The sequence below is a fragment of the Emericellopsis atlantica genome, assembly GCF_019669845.1.
Source record: "Emericellopsis atlantica unplaced genomic scaffold F5Z01scaffold_3, whole genome shotgun sequence".
NCBI classification, from domain to species: Eukaryota; Fungi; Ascomycota; class Sordariomycetes; order Hypocreales; family Bionectriaceae; genus Emericellopsis; species Emericellopsis atlantica.
The window spans coordinates 782,317-801,917 of record NW_025764705.1 but is presented as its reverse complement, the minus strand read 5'-3'; the positions used below and the strand labels follow the sequence as shown (position 1 = coordinate 801,917).

The following is a 19,601-nucleotide window of genomic DNA, read 5'->3' as shown; positions in this document are numbered from 1 at the left end:
TAAGTATGACGGGAGGGAGGCCGCTCGTTCACTGCTCTTGGGACGTTGATAGTTGAAATCATAATTGACCTGACGAAGTATCCCTATGTCCTATACCCAAACGACCTCGAATTCCATCAACAATCCCAAGCACCGATGATCCTGTACAGTTGACCTGTGCTAACTGCGCTCGATCGGTATCATGTCGAAATCACGTACATAAGAAATACAAAGAGCAATTTCGCTTCGGTTTGCCCTTCCTAACAAAAGTTCAGTTGCCATCCCGTCGTTCACATCTCATCATCCATTACATATGCAGTAGCCAATATGAAAACAGCTGAACGGCGACTGCTTCAGCCACTGCACATCACGCAGGACTCAGGGTTTTCAATGCTACCTGTCGCGATGTTAGTACTCATCTTGAGATTGATAGTCTTTGAAACTTACACGCTAGAACGGCGTCAGAGTAGATATCTCGCTCGCGGTCCTCGTTGTCGCCGGTCTTATCCTCGTCTTGGTTGCTCTTTGCTGGGGGGTCTCGCAGCTCCTCATCCTCAACCTTCTCGGCAGGCTCGGTGGGCAGCGCGCGTGGGCTGTCACCCTCAGCAACGTCTGCCTTCATAGCAGCAGACTTGTTGGGCGACGCGGCAACACGCGATGTGGTGGCGGCACCCAGAGCAGGCGGCGGCGTTGTGCTGGGCGTAGGGATCCCATTTGAAGCGGTCAAGCCGTTGGCGGAGCCTTCCTTGGAAATGCTGGCACGAGGAACAGCTGACACCGAGGACATGTAGCTAGACCCAGAGGGAGGGGCACGCTTCTTCATGGGACGGTCCCGGGCGACGTTGGTGTCGTCCACCTTCAGTGCCGCCTGATCAACGGTGAACTGAATAGGTGCAGCGGCAGCCTGCGTACGCAGATAGTACATGCCAGTCTTGAGACCGAGTTTCCATCCTGCAAAATGCATGCTGGTGATCTTGCCCATGGTGGGATCCTTCATGTGAATGTTGAGCGACTGCGACTGATCGATGAAGGCACCACGGTCGGCGGCCATCTGGACGACAGTGCGCTGGGAGATTTCCCAAACGGTCTTGTAGAGCTGCTTGATATCATCGGGGATGTTGGGGATGTTCTGGATAGAACCGTTGTCGGCGATGATGCGGTTCTTCATGGCATCAGACCAGAGACCCATGTCGACGAGATCCTTCAACAGCCAGGGGTTCACAACCTGGAACTCGCCAGCCAGGACACGGCGTGAGTAAATGTTGGAAGTGTACGGCTCAAAGCACTCGTTGTTGCCCAGGATCTGGGAGGTACTGGCGGTTGGCATGGGGGCAACGAGAAGGGAGTTGCGCACGCCATGCTCCTTGACCTGCTCCTTGAGGGAGTCCCACTCCCAGAGGTCAGAGGGCGTGACATTCCACATGTCGAACTGGAGGATACCCTCCGAGGCAGGAGAGCCCTTGAAGGTAGGGTAGGGACCTTGCTCTTTAGCGAGCTCTACAGACTCGGTCACGGCAGCGTGGTAGATGGTCTCGAAGATCTGCTTGTTGAGCTGGCGGGCCTCCGGAGACTCGAAAGGCATGCGCAGAGCAAGGAAAGCATCAGCCAGGCCCTGAACACCGAGACCAATGGGACGGTGACGCATGTTGCTGTTGCGGGCCTCGATGACGGGGTAGTAGTTGACATCGATGATCTTGTTCAAATTGCGGACGACCACACGCGTGGTCTCGTGCAGCTTGTTGAAGTCGTAGCAGCCCTCATTGTAATCGACGAACGCAGGTAAGGCCAGTGAGGCCAAGTTGCAGACGGCAACCTCATCAGGTGCAGAGTATTCGACAATCTCGGTGCAGAGGTTTGAGCTGCGGATGGTACCCAAGTTCTTTTGGTTGCTCTTGCGGTTGCAAGCATCCTTGTAGAGCATGAAGGGGTTGCCAGTCTCAGTCTGGGCCTCGAGGATGGAGTACCAGAGCTTCTGGGCACGCATGGTCTTGCGACCCTTGCCCTCCCGCTCATACTTCTCGTACAGAGCCTCAAACTCATCACCGTAGCAATCAGCCAGGCCTGGGCACTCATTGGGGCACATGAGGGTCCAGTCGCCGTTCTTTTCAACACGCTTCATGAAGAGATCGGGGATCCAGAGGGCCAAGAAGAGATCGCGGGCACGGATCTCCTCTTTGCCATGGTTCTTGCGGAGATCGAGGAACTCAAAAACATCGGCGTGCCACGGCTCCAGGTAGATGGCGAAGGCACCAGGGCGCTTGTTCCCGCCCTGGTCGACGTAGCGGGCGGTGTTGTTGAAGACGCGGAGCATGGGAACGATGCCGTTTGAGGTTCCGTTGGTACCAGCAATGTAGGAGCCAGTAGCACGAATGCGGTGGACATTCAGACCAATACCACCGGCAGTCTTGGAGATCATGGCACAAGTCTTGAGGGTGTCGTAGATACCGTCAATGCTGTCGTCCTTGATATCAACAAGGAAGCAGGACGACAGTTGTGCTTGAGGAGTGCCGGCATTGAAGAGGGTAGGAGATGCGTGGGTGAATGATTTGTTGGACATGAGATTGTATGTCTCGATGACACGCTCAATGTTGTCACCCCAGATGCCGACGGCCACGCGCATGATCATGTGCTGGGGCCGCTCAACGATCTTGCCGTTGAGTTTGAGGAGGTATGAACGCTCGAGAGTTTTGAAGCCAAAGTACTGGTAGTTGAAATCACGGTCGTAGACGATGGCGGAGTCGAGTTCCTCACGGTGACGCATGACGCAGTCGTATGTTTCTTTCGAGATCATGGGCGAAGGCGTATCGTTCTTGGGGTTGACGTAGTGGTAGAGATCAGCGACAACCGCAGACCATTGCTTCTTTGTCTGCTTGTGAAGGTTGGACACGGCGATGCGAGCCGCGAGGATGGCGTAGTCGGGGTGGGTGACAGTCATGTACGCCGCGGTTTCGGCAGCCTAATAAACATTAGATACCATGTATGACCAATTGACGTGCGAAGTCGCCTACAAGATCGTCGAGCTGGATGGTGGTCACACCACCGTAGACACCGGAGATGACTTTCTGGGTGATGGCAACGGGATCAACGTGCTCAGTGTCGAGGCCATAACAAAGCCTTGACACACGGGCAGTGATCTTGTCGAACTGCACACGCTCCTGGCGTCCATCTGTGTTCCTGTCAGCTTTCTGCAAATCCTATCGATGAACAAATGTACATACCGCGCTTCCTGACGAACATGGCCGCGATGTGTGTGAGGCGCCAACGAGGCGACTGCAAGTTTTGCTTGAGTGGTAGCGAAATGAACTTGGCCGTAGACACAAAGTGGCAGGGTATAGAGTAAGAAGGCAACGGCGTAGCAGGTGAATGCTAGAGTCCAGAGAGGGAGTATACAGTTTCGTGGTGAGAGTTGTTGATGGAGAGGGAGGAAAACCGTGCCTGGACGATGGTGGATGGAAGTACTTTATGCAAGGCACGCGTGGCAGACGCGAGAACGCCAATTCTTTAGCGCGACAAACATTCGATCAATGCACGGTCCACTGCCCTGGCTGCCCTGCAACCCATTTAATTACCAGCCTGGCGAGGGCAACCCAGCTGCCCCTCGGCAACCCTCACTCGGATTCCGAGTTGAGCTATGGGCTGGCCATGACTCACTCAAATCAGCACGATCAGATATCTCTGGGGTATGAATCACGTCAATTCACTTGTTTTGTTACAATATTCATGCGTTTCCCTGAAGCAGAACGTTCAAGTTCTCACAATTCAGTAGCGCGTCAACCCTTGCAAGTGACAGATACAGGCGGGCCTTGGCGGGGCAAATAGACGATGACATAGTCGCGCATTCACGTGACGCTGATTAATTGTACCTTCGCCTGAGGACACTAATCCGCTTCCATGCTAGTGGCAGTGCCTTGGCTCATTTTGACCATCCAATGGAAATCTAACATCCAGCGAGTCGAATGCTTGATACCTTACCCTTTGACATAAACTGGCCTACTTGTGATAACTTTTTAAATACGAATGCTCGCAAGAACAGCTCCTCGAATTGCGCTGGGATCCGTCAGTCAACGCCTTCCATTTTCACGGCTGTCGCAGTCCGTCCGTATGGGTTCACAAACGCCTGATGTCAAGCCTGTAGGGGCAACCTACAGCCCTCAGTACATCGATGTTAGTGCCACGCCAAAGATTCATGTTCGTTGCAACTTGGGCTGATCACTGCCTCCAGTAGATTGGAATCAACCTGGCAGATCCCATCTTCCGGGGCAAGCAGCACGGCAAGCAACGACACCCCGATGACCTGGCAGGCGTCATCGACCGCGCAAAACAAGTGGGCTGCGTGAAACTCCTGGTCACAGGATCAGACTTCAAGAGCTGCCGTGATGCGCTCAAATTAGCAGAGGAGTTCCGTACGTCGCAGCTCGCGCTTTGGAGTTACTTGGAACTGACCGTGAAACAGCTGGCACGGTGTATGCCACCGCAGGGATTCACCCATGCAGCTCTTCAATCTTCTCCTCAAAGCAGCCTCACGCCAATGCCACCTCTGAGCATTCCACTCCTTGTGATCCAGACCCTAACGCACCTGTGCCGGAAGACGAACAGCCATGTCCGGAGAAGTCTGCCAACATCATTGCTGACCTGACTACCCTGCTCGCCGAGGCACGAAGTGAGGGAAAGCAACACCTCGTGGCATTTGGCGAATTCGGCCTTGACTATGATCGGCTGCATTACTGCTCTCGTACGGTGCAACTGCACTCCTTTGCGGCACAGCTCAAAGTTGCCGCGTCGTTGGAACCCCAGCTGCCCCTGTTTTTGCACTCGCGTGCCGCACACGAGGACTTTGTCCGGCTGTTGAAGGAGGCCTTTGGCCCCAAGCTTGAGAAACTGGAAAAGGGTGGCGTGGTTCACTCCTTCACTGGCACGGCCGAGGAAATGCGCGAGCTGATGGACCTGGGCCTTTACATTGGCATTAACGGATGCAGCTTCAAAACCAAGGAGAACTGTGACGTCGTGAGCGAGGTCCATCTCGACCGCCTCATGCTGGAGACAGACGGCCCATGGTGTGAGGTTCGGCCAAGTCATGAGGGGTACAAATATCTCATCGAGAAGAAGGAGCCGGTCGAGAACGGGTCGGGGCCCGCGCCGGAGAAGCAACAGCAGCAAAAGTCCAAGAAGAACCAAAAGAAGGAATCGGAAATCTTCGAGCGCTTCAAGACGGTCAAGAAAGAGAAGTGGGAAGAGGGCGCCATGGTCAAAGGCCGGAATGAGCCATGCAACATTGAGCGCGTTGCCAAGATCGTCGCGGGGATCAAAGATGTACCCGTGGAGGACGTATGCGAGGCCGCTTGGAGGAATACAGTCAAATTGTTCGATGTATTAGAATCGCCTTGATGGCCAGCAACAGCATGAAAGACATGGGTATCATAGAAGCATACATACGTAGACCTGGGCGGTGTCATAAACCAGAGCCTTTGAATCCTCGTATCCGCCCGTGCCTCACAACGCCCATCGTCACACCTTCCTCCCCCGTCATCCAGCCGGGCATTCTCTCGCCGTCGACCATACCAGCTTCCACGAGTTGTCTGATACCAGCGAACACGTGAGAACCAGTGAACGCGATCTTGACGGGCGGTGTCCATGTTGAAGATGTTGTGGTGTCAGCCGCCTCATCGTCAAGTGTACTCTGCGCCTGCAGCAGTACCGTATCAACTTTGCTTCGTCGCCTAGGATTGTCTCCTGATCCGCCATCAACGTCCTCTTCCAAGTCGCCAGTGAGGTCTTGCTGTGGGAAGGGGTCCTGAAGAACAACTTCGACTCGTTCCACGCCTCTACCATCATCCATTGTACTCGAGTCCCCAAACCTCGCCTCGGCAATAACCTTGGCCCGTTTCTCTTCTTGCTGAGCCTGGCTCATCGGCCATTCTCTCTTGCGCCCCTTTGAATCGTCTTTCGAGGGTGGTGGCAATGTCAAAGCAGAGTCGAGTGGGGTTTTCTGCTCTTTCTCGTTCACGTAGATACTCCAGCCTCCGCCCGCGGCATTTGTCCGCCCCGAACCCCTCTTGTCCAGCAGAGCCCACAAGTTCCGACTCTGCAGATTTGTTGATTTGAGGGTATATCTCTCCCTCGCCCGGGATAGAGCTTTGGGCACACCCTCGACAATCAGTGTTTGCAAGCTTTTCGAATCTCCGGGTACAGTGCCTCCAGTGGCCGTGGGCCTGGAGACGTATATGGCCGGTGCCCCATCTGGAAATGCAAGATAGACCGTTTTCGAGCCATCAAAGCTTGCTTCTTCTTGACCAGAGCTCTTTGTATGGAGGGCGTTGCTGTCATTGACCCCAGAATGCACAACAAAGATCCGCAGCAGTAGCACAGGTAAGTTTGCCGTTCGATGAAAATGGTAATGTGCCTTGACGTCTGGCAGGATCTGATCCTGAAGTTGCTGTAGAAACGTCGCAGGGTGAAAGCGCGGCACCCTGAGGCTTTCTTTGTCGACTTTAAGGACTTCCTCGTCCTCTTCCTCGGTGCTCCGTGTAGGCGGCTGTAAAGGCAGGATCTGATACGAAGACCATCGCTGGGATGTCTGATGCTCGTCCAAATACGCAAAATCTGCCATGGCAAGTTGGAACAATGTCAGTCCATGCCTCCAGTCGCCTTCCGTGATCCTGCTGACTACATCTCTCTTCGATCCCTTGAGCTGGCGCATGTTTACGTAGAGTTGCCGCAGTTCGCTCACCGACCGACATGGCGGGTACAGATCGTCCATATCCTCATCTTCCTCATCTCCCTCAGGTAGCAAGTAGGGTACCGCATTTTGGATGGCATATTCGTCGAGCCAGTCAAGGGCGAGGGAAAGTAGAGCTTCGCGTGAGAGTCGCCCAAGAGACTTGGTCACAGATGGGTGAGAAGCGTTGACGCGAAGGGTGGATGGTAGTCGTGCTTTTATCGGCACGGATATTCGGGGTGGCATGGCGATGAAGACAGTGATCAGCGTCACGCAATCGGTGTCATCTGGGTGCGCCGAAAACAACAGACGGTCCCGCTGTGAAGAAGGCCGGAAGGTTCACCACATCATCACGAGCGACGCGTCTAAATTGGTCTTTGTGACGCGTTAGGCTTAGGGTAGCTAATTTCACTTTGCAATGGGAGACCGCGGGGTAACCAGACCAGGCCCCAGGGACCACCAGTACGTATTCCTTGGACGCAACGGACGGTTCACGCCCCAAGATTGTTAGAGCTGGATTCAAGAACAGCGTCCGGGAAGGTTATGTGAATGTCATTCGTGGCATCTCCTAGAGAAGTAGCGGAGCACCACAGTCGATCCATGGCCGGACGTCTGCGCGGGCGGACTTGTTGAGCGGACTTTTGAACACCCAAGCTGCAGATGGACTTGCATCTGACATGAGCTGACGAAGCAGACAATTCCAGGGGCTCCGTTCGTTGCCAAAAGGGGGCATGCGGACTGAGGCACGTCAAGATGCTTAGAAATCACAACATCAGTTGTTCCCCCCCCACTGTTACCTATTCGTGGTATGGTGCGTTGTCTTCAAATTACGGTCGAAGCTGTGCGTATATGGTGTAGAAAAGATCCCAACGAGAGGAATCGATCTATATCGGCGCATAAGGTAGTCAGTATCCGTAGAACAGAGGCACGTCACGACTCATCACCACTGCCGGAGCAAACGATATGATCAAGAGGAAAGCGATGCCATTTTGAGTATCGTCATAGATACTTAGCATTACGGTGCCAGTAGAATCACAGTGCGAATTATGGACGTGGGGCATCTTTGAAATCATCCACTCTGGAAACCCGGCGGCCGAGGGGCGCACAACAGGCATCCATGTTGGCGGGGTATTTTGAGCAAATTGGATCTTGAAGCGGTTGACGAAATCGGCAACAACAACAACCCTCGGTGCATCCGGCTGTCTTGGTCTCGTCGCTGACCAATGCACACAACCAGCGTCGCAACGAAACGAGCCCGAGCTGCGGACTTGCTGCTTGTGCGTAACTGCCTAAATTGCAGAATAGAAGCGTTCCCAGGAGAAAGTCAACATGTCAACTGTTGTCAATACAATAATGGCCGAGCCCTAAAATACAGGTGAAAACGCGACAGCAATGACCGTTTTCAATCGCACAGCCCTTTTTGGCGGCCCCTGCTCTGCCTGAGTGCTTCTTAGTAAGCAAGCGTCCAAGGTACGTACCTACAGGCTACGCACTGGGTCTGGAGCACCTAGAGTGCCTGGGCACGACCCCTCTGAGACATTTGAAGGCACCGTACGTGTGACACTGTGCGTTTTCGGCGCTGACGGCAATCCAATGGTTGGGGCGCATCCGGCCCACTGGCTCAGGCTGTCACAGAGAAAAGCCGCAACCTGCAGGCCCAGCGCATGTGCCCGTACCGAAACAGAACCGGACAGACTCGCTCATCAACCCAGAGGACCCTTCCGCCACCAAGATCTTGACCTCTCCCCATCACCAACCCATCGTCGGATACACACCCACAGCGACGACATTACGATAAACGATACTCCATTCCCACCACGACGGACCATTCTTAATCGACGATACTCTAAGCGCGCACATCGACCTGCTTGTTCAAACCCTTGCACGGCCGCGTTCGCAGACTGCGCTTGGCATCAGCAGGATTGGCACAACCCGACTCGATCAACGGCCCAGGTTGCGACACCGTACACCTTAAATGCCTGGACCCAAGAAAAAGCAGACGACGACGACGACAGAAATGGCGAACTACCACGGCCGCAAGGCACCCAACGTGTCCCAATACATCCGAGACCTGAACGCTATCAGTCCCCAGGACAACTCCCCTCGCGATGAGGGCTTCAACCTGGACGATGAACTGTTCACCTTCACCAACACACATTTCTTTGACCTAGACTCTGGTCAGAACACCGACTTCCAGGCGCCGCCCGCCAAGCCGGACCCTGCTGCGACAGCTGCGGCAGAGGATCCGGCTTCGGTTATGGGGGATATTTCAAACATGGACTTTATGAATGGTGGGTGATTCTCTTCTGCCTTTGTGCTGCAATACTGTCGCTGCGTTTCTTGGATATCTCACGGTTGTGTTGGGCTCTCACATGCTCGCTGCTCACTCAGCATCTGGCCCGAGCACCCCGAAAGTCATTGTCACTGCAGTTCCCTCAGTTTTCCCCGCAAGAACCCCCCACGAGCCTATGCGGCAAAGAAACAACTCCCTCCTGTTAAATCCGAGAGATCTTGGTGTCTGGTTGCATCCTGTGCCCTCTGCCGCGAGTGCGGTCTCAGTGGGGGTGATGGGTCAGGATGAGCCGCTGCCGGTGACAAATCCCGGCGATGGCGCAATATCCCGTGATCTGCTACTGATCGCCCTGTTCCGCTGTGACAGTGGAAGTGCAGCGATCAACGCGTCGATTGTCATGGACAACCTCCCCCTTGCTGCTCTACGGCATCGACCAGTCACTCATCTGACGATGGTCGCCCCCCTCATCTCACTGTCAGCATGGCGTGATGCAACCTTGTTGCCGCTTGCTTGCTGCCGGCGCCTGTCGTGACCCGAGCATCGACTGACATATCATGGCAGGGGAATTCAACTTTGGCGACTTCAACGCCTATCAGGCTCCTGCCATGGGTGCCTTCCCCCCAGCGGAGAACACCCACAGCTTTCAGCCTGTCCAACCCAGCCATGGCCCAGCCTACCCGGGTCAGGCCCACCCAACACAGCCGTCTCAGCTCCAGCAGCCGGCTCCTGTGCGCGCTGGTGACAAGAGGAAGGCCACCGAGATCACCTCTACTACTAGCACTCCCAGCCACCCTGCCAACCTCGAGGAGGCGTCTCGTGTAGCCGCCGAGGAGGACAAGCGCAGGCGCAACACCGCCGCCAGCGCCCGTTTCCGCATCAAGAAGAAGCAGCGCGAGCAGGCCCTCGAGAAGTCTGCCAAGGAGATGAATGAAAAGGTCGCCGGTCTGGAGAGCCGCGTATCGCAGCTCGAGACCGAGAACAAGTGGCTCAAGAACCTCCTTGTGGAGAAGAATGAGGGTAGCGAGGACATCACAGCTCTCTGGAAAGAGTTCACAAAGCACGCCAGCCGTAGGAGTCAGCCCGAGACTGCTGGCACCGACGGCTAGTCCCCCGCCCTTGTTCTGGACGCGAATTGGAGGTTAGGCCGGTGAAGGGTCCCCTTCTGACACTTGGCGCTTGCACGTTGCATGATTACTCTACAGGTCGGAGGTAGATGAAAGAACGGCGTTATCGGGGGAGTCACGGGTTTCCTATTGGGAACTGATACACTGGCATGATAAAGACGGGGACTGGGGATACTACGTGCTTGTAGGCACAATGATCGAACGTGTGATGTCTCTACGAAGGCGACGAGGGCGTGCTGTTCCTGATCCAGGGCACTGCTGATAAAAAGAAGATGGAAAGGTGTTTTTGTCGCTTGTCAAATCTGCTGCAATATAATTAAAATCGATACCACTTTCAGTCATTCCGCCGCCTCGTTCTTCTTGGCCTTGAGCTCGTCGAGCCGGGCCTTGTTCCGCATCTTGAGCAACCGCAGCGTAGTCTCCTGCTCATGTGTAGTCATCGTCTCCCAATTCGAGACCCGTCCCGTCGTGCCATCTCTGTTGACGACCAAAGGTCCCAACTGACTCAGCTTGGCACTTGTGTCCCCGTCGCTCATGTCCAGCGTGACACCCTGGCCCGGTGCAGGCAATCCTTGGGTCTCGCCCTGCTGGCCGTGGGCATCGCTCTGAGCATCATCCGCTGGCTTGCTGCTGGAAGCGTGCCGCCGCGGCGTGCAGTGCGGCCACAGACGTGGGGTTTGAAGGACGACATGAAGCCGGCGTGGCGATTGGCTGATGATGCGGGGGATGAGCATTGCGTGCTTAGGGGTCTTGCTGATGAAATGCGTGGGATGTATCTGTATGGTTGATTGTCTTCTCGGATGGTGAGACCGCGGGTGGCGTCGGCGAAGGAGGGCAAAGTGATGCTGAATTGCCGAAAGATTTCTCTGTGAGGTTTTGTGCAGGTTGGTTTGGGCTAGTCTAGATGGATCTGGTTGATTCGAGAAGGATGGAAGCCTGCAAGTTGTTGATGAAGAGCATGAAATTTGAGGGCGGCTGAGATGACCCTTCCTTGTCTTTCCAGGCTAGGGGATGCGAGCCGGTCCGACACAAGCTTCCTACCGACGTGATCTTAATTTCTTGTTGGTGCACGCGATTAAGGTTGGTCGATTCGATCATTGGGTTGTAATTGTCTCCGCAAACCTATTAGAGGCTTTTGGTGATGCCTGCACTCAACTGGGGTTGCGTCAGTCCGGCTGGTGCGAGCACTGGTGGGACCGCTCGAGCATGACCGCAACCACTTCGCACATACGGAGTACACCTGATTACATCGTATGCCAGTCATGCTCCGGAGCGTTTATATGCAGCGTCAAATATTGTTCTCCCCTCGTCTCTGTAGGCATCTCTATGAGCTGTTCGAGCTTGGCTAAGTGCATAAGTAGCCAGGCACATGCATCAAATTCGTCATGACTCCCTCATTTAACTACAGTGTAGCTGTATGCAATCTGACCCCTCCCTTTCTCTGTATCGCAAACATTCATGCGTCTAGGTCGAGCGGCGGTACCTGTAAACAGTCAGACAAGGAACTCTGCAGTTGATCAAAAGAGCGAAAGCAACTTACTTGTTCACGACGCGCTCGATAGCGTCGAGACCCATCTTCAACACGTCTATCCGCGGGCCATACGAGAAGCGGACAAAGTGGTGGCAGGGACTGTCGAACAGATCCCTACGACGCGAGGGGTTGAGGTCAAAGAAGATGCCGGGCACAACAATGACCTTCTCCTCCAGACAGGCCTGGAAGAAGTTCAGGCCGTCGGAGATGGCGCCGGGGAGGCCCTCGAGGTTGAGCCACAGGTAGAAGGTCGAGTCGGGGACATACTTGATGACGAAGCCCATCTCGCGCAGACGACGGACGACCATGTCGCGCTTGTCGCGGAAGTGACGCTGGAGGTGGACCATCTCGGCCTGGACGAGCGTAGGGTCCAGCATGGGCACGGCGGCTTCTTGGAAGGGATGGGCGGCACCGCCATCGAGGTAAGAGCCGCAGGAGCCGATGCTGTGGGAGTGTTAGTTCAGGTTCTTCGAGAAGTGGTGGCGGCAGGGGCTCGAACTTACGCAGAGATGTACTCCTTGGGGCCGAGGATCCAAGCGATACGCCATCCCGGCAAGCGGAAGCGCTTGGTCAGACCATCGATGATGAGGACGTCATCCTCGTCGACATCCTGTACGTTCTCCGCGGCCGAGATGGTGCTGCCGTCGCAGTTGCTGGTGTAGTTGTAGCCAGAGTAGAACTCGTCGCTGATGAACGTGGCACGGCCACGGCAAATGTCCTGGATCTCCGCGAGCTCGGGGTTGGCCACGACACGACCGGTGGGATTGCGCGGGTTCGAGGTGAGGATGACGGAGGTACCGCGGGCAATCTCCTCGGCGATCTTGTCGGGGTGGATGTGGTATCCATCCTCCTCTGATAGAGGCACGGGTATAGCGGCAAACTGGAGATATTTAGCAACTGGTATGTTGCCCCATTCTACAGAAGGAGACATACGTTCTTGAACAAGCTCAACATCTCGTTGTAAGCTGTGTAGTCGGGCAAGAAGAAGGACAGGTACGCATTGCCCAGGACGGCGGCAATACGGATCAGACCGGCCCTGCCACCAGGAACGATGGCTACATTCTCCCAGGTATATTGGGAATCTTTCCCCTTTCTGTGCGTCTCGTTGTAGAGTTTGGCGACAGCCTCTCTCAGGGGTCGAATACCGGCGGTGGGACCATACTCGCGGCCGGCAACGGAGATGTCGATGGTCTTGGGTCGCTCAAAGCAGCCCTCAATGTCGTCCTCGACCTCGGGGGCACCCTGGCCCAGGTTCGCCCAGCTGTCTGGGTCTTCGAGGAAGCCATATTCGGAAGCGCGCTCCGTGCACCAGACGACACCGGTGGAGGAACGCGAGGCGTCGAGGCCTGCATGCGGCATGTGACCTTCGTGGGCATTGCGGAATTGACGATGAACCTTTGACTGGAGTTCTTGGCAAGGTCAGCGGATCCTGCTCACAGGGTTCAAACTTCAATTTGTTGGCGATCGATCACACCGAAGGGTGACGGAGGTGACATTGGAGGGGTCCGAGACAATGTGGGGGAGGGGGTCACCAGGATGTTGACGTGGTGCCAACGTCAAGTCGACGCAGAACAGGTAGACTTTGCTGGGTAAGGTGAGATTCGGAATGTATGTCTATCCATCCATCCTTCATCCACTTCTGGTGCAGGGGAGTTTGACCTCGTCAAGGCAGTGAGGCCATCCTGTACATGTAGACTCACCGTTTGCGCCTGGCTCGCCGCCGCCACCTATGCTGCCGCGCCGCACGACGGGCTTGGGGACGCCAGTGTGGCGGTTGATGGAGAACTTGCGACCGCTGAACGCCATCTTGTCGTCTTGCTGCGAGAATGTCGCGTTCGGGGAAGCAGAAGGAGGGTTTCGCGGGAATCGACCAGGAAGCGGAAACGCGGTGAAGGGCAGGAGAAAAAAAAGCTGGAGATCAACTTCACAACACTGGACTGGGGAGCTCGAGGTGCTGGTGGGCGGGTCCTTGGAGCACTATAAAGGATCCAAGGCGACTAATTGACTCCTCACATCTCTCCACGCCTCCAGCCTGCAGCAAGCAAGCTGGCAGGCGACATGACGGCCATGGGCATGAGAAGCGTCTCGCTCGGGATCCGGCACGGACACTTTGGGATAGCTGTGTACACATCACAATTTCGGGGCGACCTTCGTGCCTGATGCACCTAGCTAGCAGTTTAATCGGCAATTGGCTGCGTGGCTTCGGGGCCAGTTGTGCTGCCGCTGAACTACTAGGTATTCCAGCATGCCTTGAGCATGACAATCATGGTGCAACAGCTGTGTCACATCGGCCACCGCCAAGTTCACACGTCTGAAACGCAAAGACAGCCAGGCCCCTCTTAAGCGATGGCCAATTTTGAAGCCCGTCAATCCAAGCCCTGATGCATCATGGCAGCCCAAAGGCCCCAAACCACAGTCGCTTCGAGCCTGATGCCGCGAGACCCCAGAAACCCGGTCCGATTCCCCGTTGATGAATCGCGCGACCCGGAGCGAGTGCCCACTTTATCGGTCAGGTTCCGGCCCTGGTCCGCGAAAATTGAAGCCCGATCGTGAGGATTCGACGCCTACAATGAAGCTGGCAACCGGAATGGCCCGACCCTCAACGTGACGGCAAAACGAGCCATCGGGCTCACCGAACGGCGAAAACCAAATGTTATGTAATGTCCAGCTAGGGCTACGATGTTTATGGAAGTTTATTGAAATTCGCAAGGCTCCTAATATTACAGCCCTGTTCTACAATGGACGTAGCACAGACGCCCAGAGGCGTGTGCTCAACCCAGCCTCAGGGTAGCTTGGTTTGATATTCGACGTAAAGTGCAGCCACGCAGAACTGAAATGGCAACGTAGATGAGACGTTCGTTGCGGCCCCAGGCATCTGGTCACTAGATTGAGTCTTGGCGCGACTTGAGGTTGTGTTCTGTCACCTGTGAGCCTTGCAGCCTTGGAGGTGGCCTCGGTGGCTGTGCCAGTTGATCCCGAACCGCCGGGTGGTGCGTGACCCACCCGTCCCCTCACTATAGCACTGGCACTAGGCAGCTACAGTTGGCCTAGGCGTCACTGGGGAACGGCAGTGCCCCTTTAAACTCAAATATGCCCCTAAGCATAAGCTAGGGGGCTCCAGTCTTCACAGCTAAGGTATCTCACATGAACTTCACAAGTCGCCTCCAGTCCACAAGATTGGCGTCGCCCAGAAACACTGCCCCTTGGCAATTCCATCATGAGGAATCAAGACGATGGCGATGGTCGCACAGAGTTGCTACGTACCGGGTATAAAGGAATGTCCTCGCTGGAGAACAAAGACCCTTGAGCAAGTAGCGCATAATTCAACACGTCACCCTTGCAGTTATTGCTTGCTTGTAACACAAAGCCAAGGCACATTCAAACCATCCTCTCTTTCCTCGTCGAACCAACAGTGCCCTTCCAGTTGATACAAGTACCTCACAACTTTCTCAACACTGAGACCAGGAGAATATCTTGATTCAGCAGTCGACAAACCTCACCCCAAGGACCACATAGTCCCCCAGATCGCCGCAACAACCCAAGAAACATACATTACAATGTCCAGCATCATTGGGTCTTTCAGAAAAAGGCTCTCAAAGAACTCTGGCGCTCAACCCGACCAAATCAACACCAAGTCTACCAGCTCGTCGTCAACCATGCCGGCACCCAATGCACAGAACCCTTTTCGCGGCGCTGCCAACTTGCGTCGAGCGCAGATGCCCACGTCCAGTGGCATACCAAGCATCAGTGGTCAGTCGTGATCGCTGTCATATGATGGCAACAAAGTGCTAACTCCTCATCAGTAGATGCGCCTCCTCCAGCGTACGACGTTGCCACATCAAGCCCCCATGGTCTAGCTCCTCCCGTCAACAACCCTCCTCCACGCAGCTCCTCGCCGACGCCCAGCCAAGCTAGTCGCGCCTCGCGCATATCACATTCCAGCGTCACCAACGACAATGACCAGTTCGCCTTCCTGACCACCTTTGACACCGTCTTCCTCGTCGACGACTCGTCGTCCATGACCGGCACGCGCTGGAAGGAGGCACGAAGCGTGCTGTCCAGCATCGCCGACATTTGTGCCCAGCGTGACAAGGACGGCATTGATCTCTACTTCCTGAACCACAACTCGGGCCGCAAGGGCGGGCCTGGACAGGGCGATGGCGGCTACTACAACATCACGTCGGGCCGCAAGGCCGAGCAGATCTTCAACGAGGTCAGCCCACGGGGTGGCACGCCTACTGGTATTCGTCTCCGCAAGATCATGAAGCCATACTTGGATGAGCTGGAAAAGGCCGCCGACGTTGACGACGTCAAGCCCGTCAACATCATCGTCATCACCGACGGTGAGGCACACGATGAGCCGGGCGAGGTCATCAAGCAGGTCGCCAGGAAGCTCGACAGGTACGACGCGCCGCCCTACCAGATGGGCGTGCAGTTCTTCCAGGTGGGCAATGACCCGCACGCCACAGAGGCGCTGAGGGAGCTGGACGACGACCTTGGCAAGGAGGAGGGCATCCGTGACATGGTGGACACGGCGACGTGGTCTGCCGAGGCCGGGGTCCTGACGGCAGATGGTATCCTCAAGGTCGTCCTCGGTGCTGTCGTCAAGAGACTAGATCGACAGTAGGTGGTCCGTTTGTATCGTTTTCAGCGCGGCGTTTTGGACTTCTAGAGGCATCCGTCACCGGAATTTTAAGTAAAAGGGACTAAGTAGCCCTATGGCGATGAATTTCCATCTATTATGCTTTTAATCCGCAAAGATCCGACTGTGACTTTTCCTCCCTTTCTCTCTCTCTCTCTAAATGCTGTTTGAGATAATTATCCGTGCTCTTCTGCCCATGTCGTTGGCAAGCTAAGTAAGTAAGTTTCATATCAACTCTTGAGACGCCAAAACAAATACGCAAAACGGAAGAATCGAATGCTGTCCACCTTGTTTTCTTCGGACCCAGAAGTTTCCGATGATAGTACCCGGACCATGTACAGCATATGTGCTGTCGTAAAGTACGAAATGAATGATACCTCCCTCGCCAGTGCTTTTTGTTATTCCTCCGCTTGGCAATCGATACCTGAACGGCTACCTGCCCCAGCCTCTGCATCACTGCATGCAAATCACATCAGCCAGCGAAACAGAGTGGGCCGAGATGTTGCTCCCCGTGTCGTTGCGACACGTCACCACGGGCGTAGTCACGAGCGCCACCCTCCAGTGCTTCGCCTGTAATTCCATGGCACCGATATCAGTGGGCCAGATGGGCAGCATGCTCTGGCAGCTGAACCGCGAGCCGATCTCGGGGAATCGAAAGTCAAACGTGAGTCGAGAGGTGAGGATCTTGGAAGACAAGTCCCAGGCACAGACGGCTACTCGGTGAAGTGCCTGGTACGCCGCAGACGGGGTCGTGCGATTCGTGTCGAGCAAAGGCTGGAGGGACTCCAAGAGGGAGGTGGCAATGTGCGCGGTGCGCGCAGTGTAGAATGGGCCTCGCGGTTCATTGGTCTGCATGATGCCGTCGAGGATGGCAGACTGGCGGTCCAGAAGGGGTTGACGGATCGCCGCCGTCAAGCCAGCCACCTGCGCCAGGTCATGCTCCAGGTCGATGAGCGCCCTCGTCGATTCCCGGTCAGCACCCTTCCAAGCGCCCGGGATCCAGACGAGGTTGACCACGTAGTCAATGATCACACGGGTGACAAGACACCGCTTGTCTTGGGTGCGGGTGAGATGGACGGCCAGGTACGACGCTGCTTCGGCTTCGGAGAGCGGCATGTACGTGCGCACCAGGACCATCCAGATGTTGGAACGCCAGATCTTCTCATGCTCGCTACGGGGCATAGCCTCACCAGCGTGGTTCTCGACAAAGTCGCGGATGACAGAATAGAACTCGCCAATCTGTGTTGCCCAGGCAGATACAGACCGCTCGGTCAGATGCACCAGGGGCATACTGCAGACCGACGCATTGCGAGGGATGAGGGCAGAGCTCGGCCCGGCCGGAGGAGGTGTGGAGGGATCGAAGAGGTCCTGTAGCCGCGGCGTGTTGGTGTTGGAGTAGCGGTTGCGACCAACAGTCTGGGAGCTATAGTCTCCTCGTGCCAAACCGTGGCCATTGGCGTGCGAATGATTGCCCAGGGAGGTCTTTGGGCGATGCTGCGGTACAAAGGGGCCAGCTAACTGGAACTGCTGCTGTGCACCTTGGAAGTCGGGTTGTGGCGTGGGAACGCCGCGATACGCTCCAAAGCCACGCCGAGAGGGAGTCAGGGCCATGTTGCGATTATGACAGGGGGAAGTCATGCTTTGGGCCATGGCGCCACTGCGAGAGTGCTGCGTGTCGGTGTGAGGGCCGTGATCCCATGTCTGGAAGCGACTGCCGGGGCGAGACGGAGGGTTCCGGCCAGGTCCGCTGCTCGCGGGTGTGAAAGGGGCTCTGTGCATAGCCATCTGAGAACTGCCCGGGTCGCCTTCTCTAGACTGCGATGGAAAGCCGACGGGGAACCGTGGTGGCAGTTGTGGGAAGTCACTCTGAAGCGGACGACCCAGGTCTCCCTGAGGAGAGCGCTCATCGCTCGGTGAGAACGTCAGCTTCTGCGCCATACCATTCATCTCCGCACCAGCCAGACGCAGCGACGACAAGCTGCGCTCAAACGCAGGCTTTTTGGGCAGCGAGTCGGCCATAGTCCCAATCGCCTTGGAGATGTGGCGCGGGTCGTCGTGCTTCATGACCCAAAGAGAACGACGATTGTTGACCTGGCCTTCGAGGTGACATATGATCCCTTCCAGATGCTAACGATGGTTAGCAAGAAGCCTGTCGACACGCGCAATGCAATCCATCACCCACCTTGACTATGGCATTTTGGGTATCTGGCGACCCCCCGAGGCCATTCTCGACCCGAACGCGGAACTCTTCAAACTCGCCTTTGAGCGTCTCCATATCTTGAGAGACCTCCCTGGCCACATTTTCTGCGGCAGTGCGCTTGTCTCGCTCCGATGCCAGCTCCTGCTTCAACTTTTGTATCGTGTCTTCGGACGTGGCCTTTACGAGGTTATGATCCAAGCTCATGCGAGCGATCGACCTATCGGTATCGTCACTGTCGATCGTCAAATGAGCAATGGCGTCGACGAGCTTGCTCGTCTCTTGACTTGTTATCTGCGACACCTCCCGCAGGTGGTCAATAATTTGCTTTCCCTCGACGGCAGAGACGCCAGGCATTCGACGGATCGTGGTCTGCAAGTCGGACAGCAGACCTTGGGCACGTCGAGTTTGGACCAATGCAGGCTAGGTGGCCTTGGGTTAGTCGAACGTTCCGAGACAAGCCATGCCCACACAAGGAGGAATACTCACATGCTTCTTGCATATCTGTTTGACCTTTTCGTTGCGCGCCTCCTGGGACAGCGGGGCGTGAAAGTCGACCGAACACACGGCGCTGCTGTAGGTTTCCTTCTCGCTTTCATTATCGTTCTCTTGCCGCTTCCCATGCTCATGCTCGGCAAGCATAGCCTGGGTCAGATTGTGTGTGAAGCCCGTCGCGTCACTGATGCCGCTAGCTGGCATGCCGGCCATTCGAAAATGTGAAGCTGGTTCTCCAGGGATGCGATGCGATAGAAGAGAACCTTTGGTGGAGAGCTCCCCGTTGCTTGATGTGCGCGCGATGATGAACCCGCTGATTCAGTCAGTACATAACTCTGATATCTCTGCCACATCATTCAATCCCCATGCTGAGGAAATGGCAGTGCGCCTCACAGGTCACCTGCCCGAAAGCAAGGGGCGGCAGAGTGAATGAGTAGGAGACGAGGCGATAAACTCACTTGAACCAAAAACAGCCCCAAACTGAAGAACCCAAGACCACCACCTTCTCTTGCTCACGACCGCCTCCGCGGAGTATTCCTCGAATACTAGACAGAAATGGTTAATTATGAATATCTCAGTGGCCAGGTGAGAAAGATGATGCTGGAGATGTTCGGTCGCCAGTGAC

The 19,601-nt window shown here is 55.5% G+C and overlaps 8 protein-coding genes across 8 annotated transcripts; 3 read left to right on the top strand and 5 right to left on the bottom strand.

The window, feature by feature from the left end:
- Positions 1 to 43: 43 nt before the first annotated feature.
- Positions 44 to 3,425, bottom strand: F5Z01DRAFT_717864 (ribonucleoside-diphosphate reductase large chain). The gene is made up of 4 exons (XM_046266547.1): positions 3,198 to 3,425; positions 2,988 to 3,145; positions 427 to 2,935; positions 44 to 376 (listed from the first exon to the last, which is right to left on the bottom strand). The coding sequence occupies exons 1-4, from the start codon at positions 3,214 to 3,216 to the stop codon at positions 333 to 335; spliced, it is 2,730 nt and encodes a 909-aa protein (XP_046122039.1). The 5' UTR covers positions 3,217 to 3,425; the 3' UTR covers positions 44 to 332.
- A 485-nt stretch (positions 3,426 to 3,910) lies between these two features.
- Positions 3,911 to 5,424, top strand: F5Z01DRAFT_645139 (uncharacterized protein). Its single transcript, XM_046262821.1, has 3 exons — positions 3,911 to 4,143; positions 4,205 to 4,382; positions 4,433 to 5,424. Exons 1-3 carry the CDS (start codon positions 3,997 to 3,999, stop codon positions 5,362 to 5,364), a joined length of 1,257 nt encoding a protein of 418 aa, XP_046122038.1. The 5' UTR covers positions 3,911 to 3,996; the 3' UTR covers positions 5,365 to 5,424.
- F5Z01DRAFT_318894 (centromere protein Chl4/mis15/CENP-N) lies at positions 5,243 to 7,221 on the bottom strand. The gene has a single exon (XM_046259011.1). It carries the CDS (start codon positions 6,938 to 6,940, stop codon positions 5,429 to 5,431), a length of 1,512 nt encoding a protein of 503 aa, XP_046122037.1. The 5' UTR covers positions 6,941 to 7,221; the 3' UTR covers positions 5,243 to 5,428.
- A 1,490-nt stretch (positions 7,222 to 8,711) lies between these two features.
- On the top strand, positions 8,712 to 10,093 carry F5Z01DRAFT_670762 (regulatory protein cys-3; the record flags this gene model as incomplete). The annotated part of the gene is made up of 2 exons (XM_046264606.1): positions 8,712 to 8,985; positions 9,549 to 10,093. The coding sequence occupies 2 exons, from the start codon at positions 8,712 to 8,714 to the stop codon at positions 10,091 to 10,093; spliced, it is 819 nt and encodes a 272-aa protein (XP_046122036.1).
- A 178-nt stretch (positions 10,094 to 10,271) lies between these two features.
- Positions 10,272 to 10,984, bottom strand: F5Z01DRAFT_318608 (uncharacterized protein). Its single transcript, XM_046259008.1, has one exon. The coding sequence runs from the start codon at positions 10,843 to 10,845 to the stop codon at positions 10,450 to 10,452; it is 396 nt and encodes a 131-aa protein (XP_046122035.1). The 5' UTR covers positions 10,846 to 10,984; the 3' UTR covers positions 10,272 to 10,449.
- A 589-nt stretch (positions 10,985 to 11,573) lies between these two features.
- F5Z01DRAFT_318648 (pyridoxal phosphate-dependent transferase) lies at positions 11,574 to 13,739 on the bottom strand. Its single transcript, XM_046259010.1, has 4 exons — positions 13,343 to 13,739; positions 12,576 to 13,051; positions 12,146 to 12,522; positions 11,574 to 12,086 (listed from the first exon to the last, which is right to left on the bottom strand). The coding sequence occupies exons 1-4, from the start codon at positions 13,446 to 13,448 to the stop codon at positions 11,648 to 11,650; spliced, it is 1,398 nt and encodes a 465-aa protein (XP_046122034.1). The 5' UTR covers positions 13,449 to 13,739; the 3' UTR covers positions 11,574 to 11,647.
- Positions 13,740 to 15,199: 1,460 nt separating this feature from the next.
- F5Z01DRAFT_633108 (uncharacterized protein) lies at positions 15,200 to 16,269 on the top strand (the record flags this gene model as incomplete). Its single annotated transcript, XM_046261918.1, has 2 exons — positions 15,200 to 15,392; positions 15,449 to 16,269. 2 exons carry the CDS (start codon positions 15,200 to 15,202, stop codon positions 16,267 to 16,269), a joined length of 1,014 nt encoding a protein of 337 aa, XP_046122033.1.
- A 159-nt stretch (positions 16,270 to 16,428) lies between these two features.
- Positions 16,429 to 19,447, bottom strand: F5Z01DRAFT_318620 (uncharacterized protein). Its single transcript, XM_046259009.1, has 4 exons — positions 19,435 to 19,447; positions 18,971 to 19,289; positions 18,467 to 18,904; positions 16,429 to 18,411 (listed from the first exon to the last, which is right to left on the bottom strand). The coding sequence occupies exons 2-4, from the start codon at positions 19,187 to 19,189 to the stop codon at positions 16,738 to 16,740; spliced, it is 2,331 nt and encodes a 776-aa protein (XP_046122032.1). The 5' UTR covers positions 19,190 to 19,289; positions 19,435 to 19,447; the 3' UTR covers positions 16,429 to 16,737.
- Between the last annotated feature and the right edge of the window lie 154 nt (positions 19,448 to 19,601).